Raw genomic sequence first — 21,640 nt, 5'->3', positions numbered from 1 at the left:
TAAACACAGTCAGCAGAGGGTGAGAAATGAAGCAGAGGAATAACACTACATGTAAATGAGAAACAAAAGCTTTCTAATTGAATATTGACAAGACAGAAGTGGGGTTGTGATGTAATCCATGTATTTGGATGAATGATAAATTATCACTAATGGCAAGAAAAGGTAAAAAAAGACACGTCATGGAGAATGTGCTGAGGCAGCATGTGAAATGTGTCTGTGGGACTATTTCAGGAAGAGCGTTATCTAATAATGTATGTTAAAATACTGAATATTTTAAGAAGATCATCAATTCCGGCTAGTCATCACTAAACCTCATTACTCCATAATTCAGCTATATAACACAGTGTCACTCTTTTTATATACGAAAGTACTCCATAATCCTAAAATGTATCAGTACTGTGCCAAAAATACTTGTGATACATTAAAGCTCAGGTCTATTTCTGAAATGAAATCCAGAGGTTATTCGGGGCAGAAACTATACCTGTGGAATGCGGGACGTCCTGTGACAGAGTTTGCTATCTGTCTGTGTGGATTTTCCTGCAGCTTTCTACAAAAATAACCACACTAGTTTTGACAGTGAGATAAAACGATTATTTAGGATAAAAGTTATGAGACCTATACAATGTTATGTGGATACTTGATAGTCATATTAAATGTGTTTGGAAAATGAGTTAGAGTTGATGTTGGTGTTTTTAATATTTATGTGACTGATTTTCTTTTTAGATTCTTATTTGAGGTTAGATTTTTCTGTTCCTTGTTAAAAAGGGAAATCTGAATGGACAAGAGCAACACACTCATGATTTCTTGGTTTGTACCGTGCAAAAGTTTGGTCAAAAATTTTTAATGTTTTTTTAAATGAAGTCTTATGCTCATCAAGGCTGCATTCATTTGATTAAGATACAGTAAAATGGTAATATTATGAAATATGATTACAATTTAAAATAACTGTTTTCCATTTTAATATATTTAAAAGTGTAATTTATTCCTGTGATGTCAAAGTTGAATTTTCAGCATCACTACTCCAGTCTTCAGTGTCACATGATCCTTCAGAGATTATCCTAATATGCTGATTTTGTGCTGAAGAACTATTTTTTATTATTATCAATGTTGAAAATATTAAGTGTTACTTAATATTTTTGTGGAAACCTTTACATTATTTTTTTCAGGATTCTTTGATGAATTGAAATTTCAAAAGCACAGCATTTATTTGAAATATAAATCAGCAATGTAAAAGTTTTACTGTTACATTTAATCAATTCAATGCATTGCTGAATGAAAGTAGTTTATATACAAAAATTGCACAAAAAAAAAAAAAAGTCTGCCCACTTAAAACAGGATTAATATAATTTATAAATAATTCATAGTTTAAATGTATTTAGTTTTAAAACAACAAAAATACTGACTGTGAAAAGAGGACAGGAGAAGGATGAGATGCTTTTTGTCTGTAGTAGACCTATTTTTCTGACTAATGGTGGTTTAGTCTAATGGTGGTACAGGGACAATGGGATTAGAATATATGGACTAAACCTAGTTAGACTTTAGAGGGGTTGTTTTCTGTCCTTCTTACTTTAGCCATGTGGGAACCGTTGAGATTCCAGCGGCGTGGGCTGGGCTTCTTGAGGCGAGACTGTGAAGCGTGCAAGACAACATCATGAGAATGGAACGTGAAGAATATGAGGTGTCGTGTTAGAGGGGTTGTAGTATGCATGTGTGCATGTCTGTGTATACCAGATTAGTCTGTTCATTCCATTTCCTGTACAAATGCTGAGACTGTGGTGACAGTCGCTCATCCAACATGACTGAAAGCAGATCTGAGCTAAGCTTTATGTGAAGCCACGCCGGCGGCCTCAGACCAGGCATACAAATGATCTGTATGCCCACTGTATTCCAATGAGTTAGTGTAAATTAGTAACAATTGAAACCAGGAACCAGCATGAATGTGACAAGGAATTCAGCTTTCAACTTTTTGCTTATAAAAAGCATATAAATGATATCTACAAATCATTCATATTTGAAGTAATAATACATAGACTATATACAGCATTAGCTTCCAAGTCACATTGACCTTTGTTTCTATGGATCTCCTGTCCAGGCGAACATGCAGGATTGTCACAAAGCCCTGGGAGAAACACACCTCTTTTTATGCAAAAGGGTGCTGGATTGGGAAAAAGGAGCACCAATCGAGGGACAGGAGCTGGGTTAGAGAACCAGGGGGTGAGATGTCACGTCCACAGTATGGTGAGGTAGTTTATGGGTAGGTACTAACACTCATACCCAAGGGTGCAGTCAGGGGGCTCATTTCAGAAGGGAATATATTACATTCACACACACACACACACACGTGCTTGCACACACACACACACACTCACACACAGGTGCAGGCTGGTTCAGCGCAGTACCTGAGGGGACACAGTGGACAAAGTAGGGCTCTGAGAGATGCTTTTGGCTACCTGTAGAGCCTCTATCCTCAGGGCTGCGAGCACCAGCTCCTCCTGGGCCACAAGGGAGGGTGGGGGGAGGAAAGGGGGAGTGACCCATGGAGTGGGGGCAGGGCAAGGAGGAAAAGAGGGGTTAGAGTTGTACTGGCCTCACTCAAATACTAAACCTGAGGGGGGAAAACGTACATATACTGTACATACACACAGACACTCATACGCATTTTACTGTGAACGTTGTGAATATGGTGAGATCGATCCATCCTTTCACAAAGGTTTATTACTTGTATGTATTTTTAAAGGGATAGTTCGACCAAAATGAACACAAAAGCAGATATTTAGCAGAATCTCTTCCATATTATAATTATAGTGAATGGTACGGTGACCGAGAGAGCTCAATGCGCTGCAACTAAAGAAAACGCATGCAAATTAGCAAATTAAGAAAACATCTTCATCAGTTTGACAACACATGTGCTGCATGTGTATGCTCACAATGCAACCAAATACAGAAACGTGCTGCGCAGCACAGATCACAATGGTAATGTTTCATGGGGACCCCAACAAGTAAAGAACCTGGCTGGGACATGCTTATTCAATGTCTATTCGTCAGTGGTGCTGTCGATGACCTGAAAGGTAAATTTTTGTTTATTTTAACTTCCTGATCATATGCGTGTAGTATTTGCAGTGCGTTTCTGTATTTGGGTGCATTGTGAGCATTTGAAGCACATGTCAAACTAATTTCTTAACTTATTATTAACTTTCTCAACTTATTTCTGATTTCTTTTTGCAAGTGTTTTCTTCAGTTGCAATGCGTTAAGCTCTCTCGGCCACCGTAGAATGGGGACCAGAGGCTTTCAAGCTCAATAAAGACAAAAAAAAGCACCATAACCACAACAAAAAGGCTTCAGGAGACTTGAAACTACCATTAAAATTTTTGCTCAGTAAGATTTTTTAAATATTTTTTGAACGAAGTCTCTTATGCTCACCAAGGAAGCATTTATTTGATCAAAAAATACAGTAAAAACAGTAATATTATGAAATATTAATATAATTTAAAATAACTCTTTATTTTAATATATTAAACATTTAATTAATTCCTGTGATGGCAAAGCTGAATAGTCAGCAGCCATTACTCCAGTCTTCAGTGTCACATGATCCTTCAGAAATCATTATAATATGCTGATTTACTGTTCAACAAACACTTCTTATTATTATCAATGTTGAGAACGGTTGTGCTGCATAGTATTTTTGTGGAAACCATGATACATTTTTTTTTTGATGAATAGCAAGTTTAAATAAAGCAGTGATAAAACAGAATATTTTTTGTAACAATATAAAAGTCTTTACTGTCACTTTTTATCAATTTAATGCATCTTTGCTCAATAAAAGTTTTAATTTATTTAAAATAAAAATCATACTGACCCAAAGTTTTGAACAGTAGTGTACTTTAAGTGCATTTTTGTCATTTTGGAGCTTAACAGCCCCAGTTCCCATTTACATAAGAAAGTAAGTCATACAGATTTGGAACAACATGAGGATGAATAAATATGACAGAATTTTCATATTTGGTTGAACTATTCCTTTAATATCTCCTGACCCCAGCACTAGGGGCCAAACAAAAAATAAGAGGCAAAACAAGGCAGACAAGGTACATGAAAGACTGTAGGGACAAACAAACACAGTGAAACACAGCTGAGTGAACACACACACACTCACACACACACACATAGCAGCAAAGGACCAAAGGAGAAGAGATTGTTGGCAGGTAGGCTTCTCTCTACACACCTGCAGTTTTTGAGCGAAGGCAGTGGGGTTGGTCTCTGCCAGATCAGGCTCCAGGTAGCTGAGAGGGGCAGGAGAATCAGACAGCCTGTCTAAGAGGGGCAGATCTGAGGGGTCCATGGGGCCCTGGATGGGGGACTGTGTTGGGAGTGATAGCAGAAGAGGGACAAGAGGAGTAGGAGGTGCCTGGGTGTCAGTGAGGCAGCGCAAGCTTGTATTTACCCTAGTGCATCATAACACTTCTATGATGGGTTTACGAAGCCTATGAACAAACAATCTGCAGAACTGATTCTGGTGGGGAGATCCTGATTAATATAAGCTACACGCTTAGCAAAATAATGTTATCTTAAAGGGATAGTTCACACAACAAGTTCTTCCATTATTGTTATAAATGGAAAACATGATTATATAGAAAAGAGGACAGTGTGCATTCTTCATATTGTCTCCTTTTGTGTTCTACTGAAAAAAATAACAGCATAGTTAACGAATTTGGAATAACATGAGGTTAAGTAAATGACAGAATTGATTTATTTCTTTATTTAGGATGCACTGTCCCTTTAAGACTGAAAACTAAATTTGACGCATTGTAAATGCATAAGATAAGCTGTGCAATCATAAGTAATAAAATAAATTAAAAAAACCCATCTTCACACATTTTGTGGTGTTTTTCTTGCGTTTTGACTGTATGAAAAACTCCACATCTGATCCATATCTGAACTAATGAAATAAACAAACTCTTGAAGGTGCCGATTCTATCTTTCAGTTCTTGACTGGTTTGCACTTACCGCTCCATCTCTCTCGGTGCTCTGCGTTCGACTCTGAGACTGACTGTCCCTCTTTCTGCTTTTCTCTGAGGCCATGGGTTCGCGAGCGCCACGTGGTGGCAGCACAGGTGATTTCCCCTGTGAGATCTGAGCCTCCATCTCCTCAAAGCTCCTGTAAAGTGTCAGACCAATACAATTAAAAACATGGAATACACTGCCAAAGTAGATACATTGTTCTCACCCTATGAGAATTGACTTTTGTGACTTTCAGTTTATGCATGATGGCTCTGAGGCCATCTATATGATAGTGTACTTCTAAAAACTGACAAAATTCACCTTTTGCAAATATAGGCCTTATATAAATATAAATAATCTATATAGCAGTGACTCTGTCAACATAATGGTGCAGTTGTCATCTAACAGCAGCTGCTAACTGCCAAACTTCCTGTTTGGATAGAAAATATGTCAACACAGAAAAAGAAAACTATGCTTATGAAGTAATTTCATTGCCTATTTAAGTAATATATGATTTTGTGTGTGTGTGTGTGTGTGTGTGTGTGTGTGGTCCTGGTTATGGGCAAAAAATGTCCCCAAAGATGGAAATATCCAAAATCCTTGTCTTGTGGGGACATTTTTTGGTCCCCATGAAGAAAAATAAATCATACTAACTGATGTTGAAAATCTAAAAATGCAGAAAGTTTTCTTTGATTGGTAGCTTTAGGGATAGGGTTAGAGAAGTTAGGGAATAGAATATACAGTTTGTACAGTATAAAAAAATCATTATGTCTATGGAATGTCCCTATAAAACATGAAAACCAACGTGTTTGTGTGTGTGTGTTTTACCCAGTGCAGGGGGAGTTGGGCTCTGAATCGTGCATGTTGGAGGTCTTCTTTGGACTGTCTGTCACTGAGTCCAGTTTCAGATAAAGTGATGGTTTCTTCACCGAGAGAGGCTGTAAATAAATACATATATGCATTCACATTAATACAAAGGTCTGTATTCTAACATTAGTTTGGTGTTTGTCACACACACACTTATGTTTTTTGGCAGCTGCCCTAAGTTTGGTACATCTATGGGTCAGGTAGATACTCACAGGTGCAGAGGAGCCAATCTTTTCCATGTATTCAATCTCATAATCTGTAACTGCAGAGAAAATGAGTGAAGATATAACAGGTTAAATGTTTCAAAAAGGTTATATTAGGAATTGAAAATAATATAAGGCTTCCAAAGAATATTCTTTCTATGTTGACCATCAGTTAACAGACTGACAGAACCAACATGAGAGTGGCACTATAATTCATCTGCTTCTGTACCACTGACCCAGTTATATTCAGGCAGAGACTGCCCCAGGGACCAAATGGTTCCCTGTGGGTCAAAGGCTAATAAAACGGGTCAGTGTGGGGCCATTTGGTGTTGCAGCCAAACTTGGATCACGTGGAAAATAATCTGTTGGGTGAATATCACAAAAACATATCACCCCAAAAGACAAGATAGTAAATATTTTTTAAATTTTTAGGGCCATTATTATTATTTTGCATTTTGACATTGTTTTCATAAAAATTAATAACATTTTCTCACCAAATTCTCATATATATAACGCATCCAGACATTTTTCTTTTTTTTGTACTACTGTTATTTTCAATGTTAATTCTTATTAAATTGTTATTGCTGCAATACAGTAGGGTTTTTTTTACTGTAACAAACTGAATTATTAAAATTAAATTATTATATTATAAAAACGCTTACTATATACAGTTTATACTGTGTGTGTGTGTGTGTGTGTGTGTATGACAAGAATTGGGATGTCACTATGCAAAAAAAAAAATCTTTGAGCATAATATAATTGATAATATAACTTGACTGGTTTTGTGAGATAATAATTATGATATATATCATGTATTATATGATAAGAATTGGGATGTCACTACACAAAAAAATAATCTTTGAGCATAATATAATTGATAATAATATAACTTGACTGGTTTTGTGAGATAATAATTATGATATATATATATATGTATATATATATATCATGTATTATATGACAAGAATTGGGATGTCACTGCACAAAAAAATAATCTTTGAGCATAATACACTTGATAATAATAATATAACCTGGCTGTTGTGAGATTTACTCAGATATTATTTTGAAATCAGTACTGTACTGACAGTCTCATTTTTACTCTTCCAAGATAACTATGTAATGTAGGAAAATAGACACAATCCTTGACTCGTGATTGGAAATATTGTTGTGACATAAGAGACTCTTGCCCTCTCTCACCGTCACTCTGTGCAGGCAAACTGTTCTCGTTGACAAAAGCTGTGAAGTCTGTCGGCTGCGGGAAGTCTTGGGGGTCAGAGGTAAGCTCCACCTCCACGTCATGTCTAGTCCATTTCTGATTGGTGGAGGAAGCCAGTTTCTCCTCATCTGTGGCGTGATCTTGTGAAGGGTCGGGATTGGCATCGGGCGAGTGCTCCTGCAAGTGATGATGTGTGTGTGAAGTGGAGGGCGAGAGTGGAGAACACACAGGACAACACTGTTATGATATGAGGTGACAGCGAAGGAAAGAAACAGATAATCTTCAGAATGAATGTCTGCAGTGACTGTGTGAGTGTACTGTAGTAGGTGAATGTGCGCTCATGTCTTAACTTACTTGTGCAGATGGCTCAGTAATCTGAGTCCTCTTTGGAGACTTCTTTACTCTAAAAGTGTTACTGTTTAAGAAAACAAGACAGAAGTTATGTTGTTAGTTATCAATTTGGAATAAAAGACATCATTTATCATGTGTTCATATACTGCGTGCTGTTCAATCAATCGGCATATAAATATTTTAAAAACTGTGTGCACACCAACCACCCTATTTAATATACACAGCAGTTTTTGTACAGATAACCTTCTGTTGAATAAAAGTTTTAGTTAAATAATACATACATGTTGTGTTGTTCTGATAAATGTTTTAGAAAACCTTTTGACAATGCAAGTATACTGTAATTCAACCAGTAAATGATGGTGCTCATTATAAAGAATTAAATCTCATCAGTTAAGATCTTACCAGAATGAAATGGATTATTCAGGGCTTGCATTATGATTTACTCTTCTATTAGTGTTATATATGAATGTTATATTGTGCAGTTTGGGGGTTTTTTTTAGTGAAATGCGTTTTTTTATAGTCTGTTTTGCTAATGCAATTTTTAATGTCATTTTTTTTTTCTACTCACAAATTGAACCATGGCAGGAAAATAAAGACATATAGCTATTGGTGATGAATTGGAAATATGTCTTGCAGAAGCATGATGATTATGCAGTAAAGATTTGTGGTTTTGAATTAGGAAATAGATACAAAATAGATACTCTGCCTTGATACATTCACAGTTAATATTAATCCCTGTAGCCCCTGATAAATTGCCCAATGACCTAAGAAAATGACACATGTAACAACATAGCAGGTGCATATCATATCCTATTCTGTTGCTGTTGTTGACCTTGGTCCCATTTCATTTTGAAAGTGTGATGTAAAAATTTAATTTCATCAGTATTGTTGAAGCTCCTCCTATAAAATTTGAAAAGACAACTGTGTTGAAAAACAAAGTTGAAAACAACCTTGAATTGTGTAAGAACTGTGGAGGGAAAGTCTGCAGCTGAGCAATATAATAGATGAATTAATCTAAAATAGGGCAAAGGATCCAGCAAACTCCTCTTCTAAAAGTAATATTACTTAAAAATGCTCCCAATAGCTGCATTAATGAATCAGGGTGTGCAGAGGAAACAAGAAAACAAAAAGATTCCCTTGTCAACTTTCCAGGTCACAGTTTCTGCTTACACGTAATGAAACCTGCAATGTTTATTATCCACCAGCGTGTTAACCACTAGGACACCATAAGGAGGGAAGATCTCTGAAGGAAGAAAAATCTCTGAAATGAGTCTCGCCAATCATACAATGTTTTCTAGACTGAACGTTCAAGCCTTTTACACATTTGAACTTGTCTGCCCATGTTCCTGCAATCGACTGCACTTACTGGGGGGGGTCCACTAGATGGCAATACATTCTCATTGGATAATATCAGGCATGGAGCAGAGGAAGGACTGATTAAGAATGATGTGAAATCAGTCATATGTATCGCATTTAATGATTAAAACAATTGATGGTGAGCTCATGAGTTAAAACGTTAAAATGACATTTTATGTTAAGCTATATTATTACTGATGTTGATTTTCCCCCATCTCTCTACTTACAAGAAACAACACAGAGAAGAGACATTGCTGGACTTCCTGTGATACATGAGATCAACAGACAGACATGTGACAGAGGCTGACAAACAACAAGTACTAACAGCCACACACATTCATATAATCTGACCATTCAGAAATATACACAAGAAAATTTACTAGAATTACTCAGTGCTCTACAATGGCACACATCATGACCTAATTTGAAATGAAAATATATTCATAATAAGTGCAGACTTACGATTTAAGAGGCTTCTTCTTGTTTTTGGCAGGTTTGTTCTGGTTGTGATCCTCTAACTCAACAATGTTATCATTGTCATTCTCGTTGTCATTGTTGGACTGGTCAAAAGTGGCAGCTTTCTGAGGCGGGTTCATATTGTTAGATGATTTGAAGGGATCGATTGAATCATCAAAGGAGTCAGGATCAAAGCTGTAGGATCCTTTAGACAGTCGAGGAGAGTTTGGGATACCACTGCTTGAGGAAAATGGATTAAAGTTAGGGTCATCCCACTTGCTGGGGTCAAAGTTATATGACGCCTTGGGGATCGGGATATCATCATTGTCATTTGAAAGTGCTGGGACAGGTGCATTGTCTATCTGTTCTGTCTGGGGAGGAGGGGCCTTCTTAATCCCCAGTTTTGGCTTTCGAATGGGCATCTTGGCTCCTGGTTTCTTGCCCAGGATTTTGGGAGGAGGAGTACTGCGCGGCGCCTCTCCGCTGTCCTCTGAATAGTCAAACTCCAGTCTGACTGGTTGACGCTTGCCGACTGGTTGTTCCTCAATGTTGAGGGGTTGCTCTTTAGCAGGGGAAGGGGCACGGGGCTCCTCTACAGCAACAGGGGTGCCTGAAACCAATGTAAAGTCTGCTTTCCGGCCTAAGACCGGCGAGTTTGCCACTTTACTGCCTCCTGTACGGAATGGGTCAATGTTCTCAAAGTTGTCCGGATCCCATTTGTAGGAGGCGCTGGGAGGAATAGGAGATTCCTCGTCTGGGACAGTGGGAGCCTCGGGTACTGGATCAGGAAGCTCTTGCTGGAGTTGAGTTGATATTGAGGCAATAGTGATCTCCTCAGCCAAAGGTGGAGGACTCTCAACTCGAGACTTTATTCTGTTTCTCCGTAGGGTACCAGCAGGACTAGGACTAGGGCTGGGAGAGGAACTAGGCCTCTCTTGGGTTTGCAAGGGGCTTTCGGGATGGGGTTTCCCTCTCTTATTCTCTTCCGGTGTGCTGCTAGAGGACACAGTTTTGGGAGAGGAACGCTCTGGGTTTGAGTTCTGCCTGGAAAGAGGCTTCTTCTTTAGTGAACCTGGACGGGGCTTCTTCACTCTATGAAGGGTTCCCGGAGCACTCTCTGTTCCTATGCTGAAGGACTCTGTTCGTGGGTGAATGGGTTTGTCGGAGGTTCCTCCTGAAGATTTGTCTCCCGGGCTCTCTAACTCACCAGACTGTAGGCTTAGAGAGCGGGTGAGAGGCGCTCGGCTTGATGGTCCAGACCCAAAATTTGATTCTGGGAAGGGGTCATCAGTGATTAAGTGATCTAGGTTGTAGGTGCCGCTAGCAGCTATTGGTTTGTCCTCATCAAAGACTGTAGATGGAGAGCGGCTGGGAGGTTGAAGTACTGCTGGGACTTGAGCTTCACTGGCAGATATGTCAGCAGTGGAAGCTGTGAAGATGGAGAATGACATGTTACTATAGATTTTTAAAAAATTAGATCATGATTTGAAGTAGATCACAAAGTAGTACTCTCAGATGTATAGATATTATTTTAAGTTAAAGAACTTTAAGAATGCAGAAGTAGAGAGTACAAAAGAAGTTTGTTGGTTAGTTTTGCTTTTTTATATACATCAACTTTCTTGAAAATACCTTCAACAGCAATACACTACATTTCCACTAGAGGGAGTAGAAGTGCAGTGCTTGATAACAAAGACTACAGTACTCCAGTCAGAGAATAATGGAAGTAAAAAGGCAGTCTTTTCTTGATTTTCATTTTTTTGGAAAATAAACCAGAACAAGAAAAAAATAAAATAAACGATAACACTGAAAAAAAGTCATGAAGAGAAACTGAATTGTAGTACTGAATATAGAATAAAGAATTTAATTGGACCTCCATTTCTTTGTTTCCAAAAAAAAGCACAAACTGACATCTAAAATGTGCATATAACATATTCTAGATCTAGTTTATATTTACAGTTATAGTTACTTAGTTTTCCATACATTTCTTGTGTTCCAAAGTTAAGAATTGTAAATTCTGTTGCTCTACACTGTCTGCTAATTAATACTGTCTTTTTTTATTTTATATTAAAAATTACAAAATTTGTTCAAAGCGAGACACAAACTATATTTTCAGTGTCCTGCAAACTAAGCCTCTTCTTAAGCATTTCAATGTCCAGTACACCCTGCTGAAGCTATTCAGACAATAAATAAACAATTTAACCCGACATAAGATCATTGTGGTGTGAATTGTGATGGAATGAAGATCTAAACATACCTGTGTGTTCTGGGGACAATGCCTCTGAGCTGGTACAGGGGGGCTCTGTTGGGGGCACTGGTGGGGAAGCAGACTTCACAGGGGTGGTGGACTCAGGGGTTTCGAAAGCTCCGTCTGAGTCTGAGCTCCTACAGAAGAGACAATGAGACAGAAGAGAGTCTGAATATATTGAATTAAGAGTTGATTTAATAATCTAATTGAAGTATAAACATCAAGTCTGCTTTGTTTCCATACAAAGAAGTTGCACATCCAATCCAGCACCGATACAGCAAACAAGCAACATCCATTTATGAGGCAATATATTACAGCTTAAATTTACATTACAGGATCAAATACATTCAGATACACCTACAGTATATTAAACAATCATTCACTGTGTGCCAAACCTTATAAACAAATGCCTGCTTCAGCATATGTATAGTAGGCCCTGGTGGATTATTACAGATGGAAATCTGAACCTGCAGCTAGGAGACCAATAACAGCAGCTCAAACACATTACACTCAGCCACGGTGTCCATTTTCTCTCTCATTCACTATATTCACTCATTCTTTGATTTTAACCTACTGTGTATCGCAGCAAAGATGTTATGTTCAAAGTCACATTTTATTGTCATCAGTAAAGACTGATGATGCCCATGTTGCTTATTTGGTCAATGTAACAAAATGTCGGTTTGTGAACGTTTCATCAGTGTATAATACACAAATCTGACACAGTATGGGATCGCATAGGCGAACACATCTGTACAAATAAAGCAGCAGCCCAAATACGGCAACAAAGGCGCAACCTCAGACAGATGTGCAGACCCCCACCCAGTCTCACCGCATTAGTCCCTGTTCTCTCCCTGCTGTTACACCACGCTCACCTCTGCCTGCCGTGGATCATGTAATCATGTCTGGAGGTCCAGCTGAGGCGCCGGAGGAGCCCTAGGGCTGGGTCTGCCCCATCCTCTCCGGATGTCCCTCCCAGCAGTGTGTCCCAGCCCCAGCGAGCCCACTGCAGTGGAGACAGAGCCTGCCACGCGCTCACTGCCATATCTGCCACCGATCACAGGCTCACGGTCACTCATACACATTCCTCATTCCTAATGCTGATTCCTGAAATCTGGTGCACCTCAGTTCTATGGCTTTGTGTGCTATGTCCCCTTATACCTTTTATCCATTCCTTCCTTTTTTTTTAATATCGTGCTTTCTCTCTCTCCGGTATCTTGCTGAAGGTGGGCTTTCTCCAAATGAAACCCGTTGCAGATACTCGCCACTTGCAGACTCACTACTTGGCTCTCTCTCTCTCTCTCTCTCTCTCTCTCTCTCTCTCTCTCTCTCTCTCTCTCCCTTCAACATCCTCAGACACATTCTCCCTCCCCCACGTTTAGGAAAGAAGCAGACTTCTCACTCTGGCTGCTGTAGTATAAAGAAAAAAAATGCTGTGTTTATATCATGATAACTTTTCATTATTCCTCATTTATGTTTCTTTCTTTCTCTCTATCTGATTTGAAATTCCCTGTCAGTCTCTCCTACTCTGCTGTAATGCAAGTATAGATACTCAGAGAGAGCTCTCAATTCCATGATTGGTTTCTCTGTCTGAACTGATATTCCCTATTAGTATCTACAGCAAGGACTTTGGCTGCAATCATACACTCAGTTTTGCTGCACCAAACACTGATGAATGTATTGATGCCTTCACTTCAGTGCGGTGAACACACCCATTCCCTGCTGAAAAGACCTACACGTGTTTTGGATGCTGGTCCATGGGATGCTAATCAGAGATCTTAACCAGCAAGGCAATCTAGATCAGCAGCAAATCAGCATAAACTAGCTTAGACTAGCATGGATATTTTGGTCTTTTCAGTAGGAGTGATTCTGCAGCTGATAAGAACCACTGTATACTTACAAACATGAATCACATTTGAGCATATCAAAATGGTAGTGGTCTTCCATGGTGCTAAATCATATTTTTACAGTCCATCTTTACAATCATTTCATTTAAATACTGTACCTAGAGTAAATTTAAATTACAACACATGCAAAAATCACATAATTAAACCACATATGCCCTACAAACAACTGAACCACATATGCCCTCTAATGTGACATTTGAGGTCACATCCAGCAGTTTATTAGCAAAATAAGAGATTTACTCTTCATAACTTTAGCAGAATGACTGAAAGGAAGTACTCATCCCCTTTCCTGACCTGATCAGCACACACAATGTGAACAAAAGAGGATGATGTGTACATGCTGATCATATAATTTAATGCAAAATGCTCAAACATGCACTCAAAAACAAAAGCCACTCTGCATTACATAAGATAACTAGTCTATGAGGATTTAGCAACAATGGCCTTTCATTAAAGGTGTAAACGGATATAACAAAGGGAAGGAGTGAATGAGAGTTTACAATAATCTCCAAGTTTAATATTCATCTCTAAATGATCAAACCCAAAATGGGGAATGTGTAATTCTCTAATTTGAGAAGGACAGAGAATTAGAGCAATAAAAAAAAGTATACTTCTTACAAGTGTTGCAATATAATGTTTAGATCACAATACAGATTTGTATTCAAAGATAATATCATTAATATTACATTCAATATAATTCAAAGACATATGGCATGGAGTGCATTTCAAAAGTCTTCCTGTCTAATTTTACAGCTTTCAGTGTGCTAATGACATTCGATGAGATAATTATCAGTTAATGAGCATTTCAGCCCATGTAGCGATGTTTCCACATATTTGGCAAGAACACTGTTGCCATGGTGACGGTGCTCTCTAGACATATGTTCCCATGTGCTAGACAATGCACACACTGGCAACTTCTATAAAATACTGGACGAAGACTTAAATTTCCTTCTCTTTCGCATACATCCACACATGCACAGGAAATCTATTAGCTCATATAAAACCCATTTATTTCCTGGTATGGGAAAATAAAACACTGATTTATTTCTGAAACGTCTGCTGAGGAAATTAGGTGGAACACTGTATCATCAAGCTTATGTTCCTCTTGGGGGCTTTAGGAAAAAATGGGTTTTCCACATACTATTTGAAACTCTCTTCTAGATGACGGGGGAATATATATGTTTAATTAGTAAATCTTATTGAACATTTTTATTAATGGCACTCAGACAGGAGTATTTGCAAATTGCTAGTTGTAAATTGTAAATATAGTAAATTAAAATAATCAGAATCTGCAAATCTTTAGGACCAAATTTCTACTACACAAGTAAACATCTGCAATAAACACATTATAAGTTCAAATATAATGCAAAAGGCTAAAGGAGACAGAAGAGGTGAGTCATTTCAGGTGATTTTGTCTGCTTGGAGACAGTCAGGCTTGTCTGGCACAGAACAGAACTGCTGGGTTTAGCCACAGACACTGCTGTGAGCACGACAACCCACAATGCTGTTCAAACAAAGATAACCTGAATGAAAGGACAGCTATTACAGTGACAGAGAGGAGAGTGATCAAGAAATTGCACTATAAACAACCTCTAAAAGATATTAACACATCACTAACAATAGGCCTGCATTAAATCATACTTTGTGCATCTAAAATCCACATTATAAGCGTACCATAATTAAAATGATTTTGGGAAGAAAAGAAAAGAACTTAGGCTAATTGGTTAAAAAAGGTTGTGATGTTTTCATTTTATGCCAGAGGGTACAAAGTGTACTAGAGATTGAGGTATTGACACAGGTTGACCAAAAGGGGGAGACAAATGAAACTGTAATAGAGGGAGAGAGAGACTGGCTGTGTGTGCTCCAAATAGAATACTAGTACAATGTGTACTAGTGTGTACATGCTATGCTGAACATAGGCCCTGTTTCCAACCCTTAGAAGTCCCTTAAAGGGTTAGTTCACCCAAAAATGAAAATGATGACATTTATTACTCACCCTCATGTCGTTCCAAACCCGTAAGACCTTCGTTCATCTTCGGAACACAAATTAAGATATTTTTGATTAAATCCGATGGCTCAGTGAGGCCTGCATTCACAGCAATGACATTTCCTCTCTCAAGATCCATAAAGCTACTAAAAAGATATTTAAAACAGTTCATGCGAGTTCAGTAGTTCTACCTTAATATTATAAAGCGACAAGAATACTTTTGTGTGCCAAAAAAACAAAATAACGACTTTTCAACAATATAGTGATGGGCCGATTTCAAAACACTGCTTCGGAGCTTTGCGAGTCGAATCAGTGACTTGGAGCGCCAAAGTCATGTGATTTCTGCAGTTTAGCCGTTTGATAAGAGATCCGAGTCACTGAGCCATCGGATTTAATCAAAAATATCTTAATTTGTGTTCCGAAGATGAATGAAGGCCTTACGGGTGTAGAACAACATGAGGGGGAGGAGTAATAAATGACATTATTTTCATTTTTGGGTGAACTAACCCTTTAAGTAAACTTCAATATATTTTCATTCAAAGTCCGGACCGGAATGTATATCTACATATCTCTAAATTACCAATGGCACAGTGTTTTACGAGTAGATCACTCGTTTCTTTGGCAGTTTAACACCTAGAATTTATTAAAAACTTAATTTATCTCTATATGAACTGATTAAGCAGTTAAATCACAGCGATATAATACAGTCATAATCCCTGGCAGCTCAATTTTCATTTACTCTCTCTGTCTTGATAAATCATTGATTCAGTTCCAGATGAAATATGATGCTTAAAGCGATAGTTCACCCAAAAAATGGAAATTCTGTCATCATTTACTCACCCTCAATTTGTTCCAAACATGTATGAATTTGTTTCTTCTGCTGAACACAGAAGAAGATATTTTGAAGAATATGGGTAAACAAGCAGTTGACTTCCATAGTACAGAAAAAAAAAATACTATGAAAGTCAATGGGACCCCATCAACTGTTTGGTTAAACATTCTTCAAAATACCTTCTTTTGTGTTCAGCAGAAGAAACACACAGGTTTGGAACAACTTCAGGGCTAATAAATGATGACAGAATTTTCATTTTTGGGTGAACTATCCCTTTAAATCACGCTAACAAAGACCATATTAGATATTAATTATTCATATTTCAAGTCAGAAATCCTGCAGCAGTACCATAAAACAGTTAATAAAAACTACAGGACCAAGGTTCCTCAGTATAGAACTGCTTCCTCTCTGGGGGGATGCAGTGATGTACCAGCTTTCACCACCAGAACTATCAAATAATTCAAACATACTCTCAATATTTTATGTGTGCTAGATCTCCTGCAGCACTGAGCTTATTTCAGGGTCTCAGAGGATTTAGGGAGTGATGCAAGACAGGACGAGATAGTACTGCTCATATGCATCACCAAATGGGACGTCTCAAAGTTGAATCACCACATGTTGCTCATTCTGACACCAGGCTGTCAAAAGACAGAGTGAATGTCTAATGGACCCATGGTGATATCACATACTGTTGGAACAAATGGACACATGATCACCGGATGGCCCTTTGACAGCCCCATTTTAACATGCCATAATACTTCAGGAATGACAAAATGATCCCTACAACACAACAGCACACTCCTAGGTAACTATAGGAAGTCACAGAAGTGGTGGTTGGCCAATAGTACAGTACATGCCCAAACAGGTACAGTATGTGCCAGTCAAACAGCTGTACACAGAAAGGATAAAACAAGCTACTTGTGCTTTTATGCTCTTCGTGAAAGAAAGTGCAGGTCACATGGTTACAACCTTCACAGAGTTGAATGCTTAGCAGTGCATGAAATCTCTTGCAGTATTCATGTTTCCCAGTACAACTGAATGTCAGTGCTCATTGTATGGCTTCAGTTTTCTAAAGTGAGTAAGTACTAGTGACATTGAATTCAAGACTAGAGTAAATATAGAGTTTTCCATAAAATGACTGAGAATGATAGTAATGACTGCTGAAAATTCATCTTTGCCATCACAGGTATAAATTACTTAATACATATATTAAAATAGAAATCGAAAACAGTTTTGAAATTGTAATATTTCACAATACTACTGTTTTTACTGTATTTTATATTAAATAAACACAGCCTTGGGGAGCACAAGACACTTTTCAATTTCAAAAAAATTAAAAATCTTACCAACACCAACCATTTTGACTGTGTAATATATATATATATATATATATATATATATATAGTCATTTATTCATATTTCAATTATTAATAAAAGGTTTTATAAATGACCTAACTCATGCTTGTTCTTCCATCAGATTGCACTCTGTTCTGATGAGCTACTGGCAGGTGAATAAAATGACAAAGCTAATAATATAAAGCTTTTATAGTTGACGTTCAAACTCCCACGTAAACTATGCAGGTACTGTTATGTAAGAATTCTCAAAAGGAGGTTGCATAAGCCAAACTTTAGATGCTAAAAGCTATTAGTCATGGCTGAATGAGCAGCAGTGTATGGTGCTACAATACTTGTACTTAAAGCACAGACCTCAGAGCAGGTTCAAACTTTCTCATCATCCCCAGCTGTGTTGCCTAGAGCAACAAATTCCAGGCTTTTTTGCACAAAGGTCAGTTACAACAATAAAATAACCATTGTGGCCAAGGGGATGATGATAAAATGTAGTAGAATGTCATATACATTACAATATGCTTTATAAACAAAGACACATTTGGTTTATATACACTTTTAAAGGAACAGTTTGCTTTAAAAAAAATGTAATTTTTTGTCACCATTTACTCACTCTCATGTTGTTCTAAACATGTATGACATTTATGTCATTTCTTCTGTGGCACACAAAATGAATATAATATCTGAACTGCTTATTTCTGTACAATAAAAATGGATGTGGACCAGGGGCTGTCAAGCTCCAAAAAGGACAAAAAAAAGCACAATAAAGCATTGTAAAACAAGACCATAGAACCATAGACTACTGAATCAAATTCAAGGCTTTGTGCGGGCAGACTGAAATTTAAGTAATTATTTGTCACAAGTTTTTAATTTGGCCTTGAAAAAATTGTCCGACATCTGTGGTCACCATTTACTTTCGTTATAAGGAAAAGAGCAGCTTGGACACTCTACTAAACATCTTGTTCTATGTTCCACAGAAGAAAGAAAGAAAGTGTTTTTTGTAAATGGGTGCATTATTTCTTTAGATTTACAGCAGGCTTCTACCACAAACCAACATGGTATAGAACCCCACTCTACCTACACAAAATTGTCTATTTTTCATGGTCAATGCCATTCTGCTTTTCTGAATGTCTACAACATAAATAGCCTCACTCTCTCTCTCTCTCTCTCTTTCCCCACCCCCCTTTTCTCCAACACATCTCAGTGTTCTATTTCAGCAGCATCTCTCTCATTCTCTCGGTGCTGCAGCATTAGCCTCCATCCCCCACAAAAACACACATCTCTCCCTTATTAAATACAGCCATTACTCCCCCATCCAGACGTCTGCAAAGCCCGCCAGACTGGAACGCACACATCAATATGTAGAAACACATACACCGGAGCCTTACTACCATCAACGAACTGCAAATGTAAATAAACCACATGTCCGATTGTGACATCACAAAAACAATAACAATCCCCTCCTCCTTTGTGATTGGCGTTTCTCTGACAAATATATTTGAATGGATATTTTTCTTCTCTGAAAGAATACTCACATGCATTCAACAGAGACTCAAACCAGGTGAGCAAACCAGGTCCTAGAACAACAACAACAACAACACCAGCGACGACAATGAGGTCATCAAGAACCCCCTTCTCTTCTCCGCTGGTTCTTACTCACATGCTCTCGGGACGCTCCTGAGAGGGACAGGGGGGCTGTCCGTTCTCAGCGGACTCCACTGCTCCCATCCTCTGCTATATGATCTCCACTGGCACCCGTCTCCCTCCTCCTCCCCCCAACCTGCACCTCCTGTTCCTCCACGTCTCTAGTCCTGAGGGCCCTTGGGCTGGCGTCAGACACACGCTGCTTTGCTGCAGTAGAGCCGGAGCAGATGGCATCAGGGGCATATGGGAGACCCACATTCAGCCCTTAGCATCTCTTCCTTTCGCTCTTTCTGACTCCTTCTCCGTCTCTTCCTACATTGCATCAGAGGGAGGCTGTATCTCTCTCTGTACCCTTGACAACAATAGAACAGAACTGCTAAGCCTTATGGGTAGAGATGTGGAAGGATGCGAAGACGAGTGAGAAGAGAAGAGAAGAGAAGAGAGAGGAAATAAGCGATGCTCCTTCTCTCTAGCAACTCCGTCTTCTCATTGGATTGTGGTGTTTGGCAAAGCGGCTGTTGGTTTTCTCCATAACCCCTCCCACTCTAACTCTCTCTCTTTCTCTCTCTCTCTCTCTCTCTCTCTCTCTCTCTCTCTACCTCCCTAGGGACCAGAGTGCTTTAAAAGATGAGTAGCTTTTCCCTGTCGATCTGAGCTCTCTTGTGGCCGATCAGTACAGCGAACGCAAACAATAGCCGACCCCACACCAAGCCAAAAGACACAGGTATCTTTTTTCACACACTGAGACACAGAAACTGAGGCATGCAGTCACTCCTGCTTTTTGTTATGCAACACCTTTCTCTGTTTCTCTGTGTTCCTATTATTTTGTTATTGCCCTAAATCACATTTCCATCCCTCCCTTGTCAATGTAGAGTTCTTACACTAAAGAACCTTAATTGGATAGGAAACTTAACCCTGATGGTCTCTTTAGGGTCTTTAGTATCTTGACAAATAGCGGAAGAAATGAAAATGTACTTATTTACTCACACTCACTAAAACTTGTATGACTTTATTTCTTCTGTGGAACATAAAATAAGATATTTTAAAGAATGTTGGATCCAAACAACTTTGGTGACAACCCACCGACTTTCATCGTATAGATCACAAAACACTGAGGCATTTCTTAAGATATCTTCCTCTGTTCCACAGAGGAAAGAAAATAATGCATGTTTCGAATGACATGACAGTGAGTAAATGAAAGAAATTTCATTTTTGGGACAACTATCCCTTTAATACAGATGTATTTGTCTCAATCTTCATGATTTTTCATCATCTTTTGAAAAATTATAGTATAAACAAAAGTTCAGCATGATAACATGCATCACACTCACACATTAAAAATGTTACATTACTTCTATACATAAAAATGCAATGAATTTTCACATGCTAGATTCTCTGATACCATAACACTTCTAGAAAGTGCATTTCTACTTTGTGAAGGCTTGAAAAATGTCTGTCAAATGGGTTCTGATGGGGTCAAAGGAACATTAAAATACTTGCCCATCACAAAATCAACAGATTATGTATCTAATAGCAACATCCAATAAAATCAACCAATAAAGCATAAATTAACTGCATGTACAACAGACTTGATTTACCACTGCTCTCTAACAGGTTTCAGATCATTCTATTTGCTCAGGTCAAAGTCATGATATATCAACCCCTCTGAGAACAGAAAGAGGTAATGACAGAAAGCAGTCGTCAGTCCTGATGTTCTCAAATGACTGAAACAGATATATTCAAAAATATGTTGTGAAAGGGTTTGTTGTTGTAATCTGGAAAATGAAATGAAAACGAAAATGACAATGAAAATGAAAGGCAACTCCAAGAAAAGAGTTTATCAGCCTGAAGGGGAGTAGCAGCGATTCATACAGGTCGAGCTAATCCATATTGATTTACAGCATGAGACAGCAGCAGTTGTGGGAAATTGGGACATTGGTGGGGGGATCTGAAACATGAGGATTATAAATCTATTGTTCACTCATGAGAAAGCAGAACAAAGAGATTTTCGCACAGATCTGCCCATTCACTTACAGAGCCTGAGGACTGGACACAGAGTAGGGAAGGTCTCCATGCCCCAGAGTTATCCGAAGCTTTGTTGTGCTCCTGTGTTTGTATATGACAAATTAGCAAAATTAAGATGAACCTGAAACTCTGAGCTGGGCCTTTTTTTTCTGAAAAGGAAAGGTGGGCAGTGACTCTTCAAGGAAAAAAAGGAAATAATCAACTGTACAAA

At 38.3% G+C, this 21,640-nt stretch overlaps 1 protein-coding gene across 1 annotated transcript in view; it reads right to left on the bottom strand.

Annotated features, from left to right (window-relative positions):
• tacc2 (transforming, acidic coiled-coil containing protein 2) overlaps nt 1-21,640 on the bottom strand; it is a 66,758-nt gene that overhangs the window by 10,186 nt on the left and 34,932 nt on the right. Inside the window, exons 5-16 of the mRNA XM_051917792.1 lie at nt 11,700-11,827; nt 9,452-10,874; nt 9,217-9,252; nt 7,637-7,697; nt 7,264-7,519; nt 6,076-6,125; nt 5,825-5,934; nt 5,003-5,153; nt 4,221-4,355; nt 2,400-2,492; nt 1,568-1,627; nt 482-547 (exon numbers count right to left, since the gene is read on the bottom strand). Of these exons, the coding sequence (XP_051773752.1) occupies nt 482-547; nt 1,568-1,627; nt 2,400-2,492; nt 4,221-4,355; nt 5,003-5,153; nt 5,825-5,934; nt 6,076-6,125; nt 7,264-7,519; nt 7,637-7,697; nt 9,217-9,252; nt 9,452-10,874; nt 11,700-11,827 (2,569 nt within the window). The remainder of the gene's footprint in view (nt 1-481; nt 548-1,567; nt 1,628-2,399; nt 2,493-4,220; nt 4,356-5,002; nt 5,154-5,824; nt 5,935-6,075; nt 6,126-7,263; nt 7,520-7,636; nt 7,698-9,216; nt 9,253-9,451; nt 10,875-11,699; nt 11,828-21,640) is intronic.

Source organism: Ctenopharyngodon idella, chromosome 13 (assembly GCF_019924925.1).
Source record: "Ctenopharyngodon idella isolate HZGC_01 chromosome 13, HZGC01, whole genome shotgun sequence".
Lineage (NCBI taxonomy): Eukaryota > Metazoa > Chordata > Actinopteri > Cypriniformes > Xenocyprididae > Ctenopharyngodon > Ctenopharyngodon idella.
This window is presented reverse-complemented; position numbering and strand designations above follow the sequence as displayed.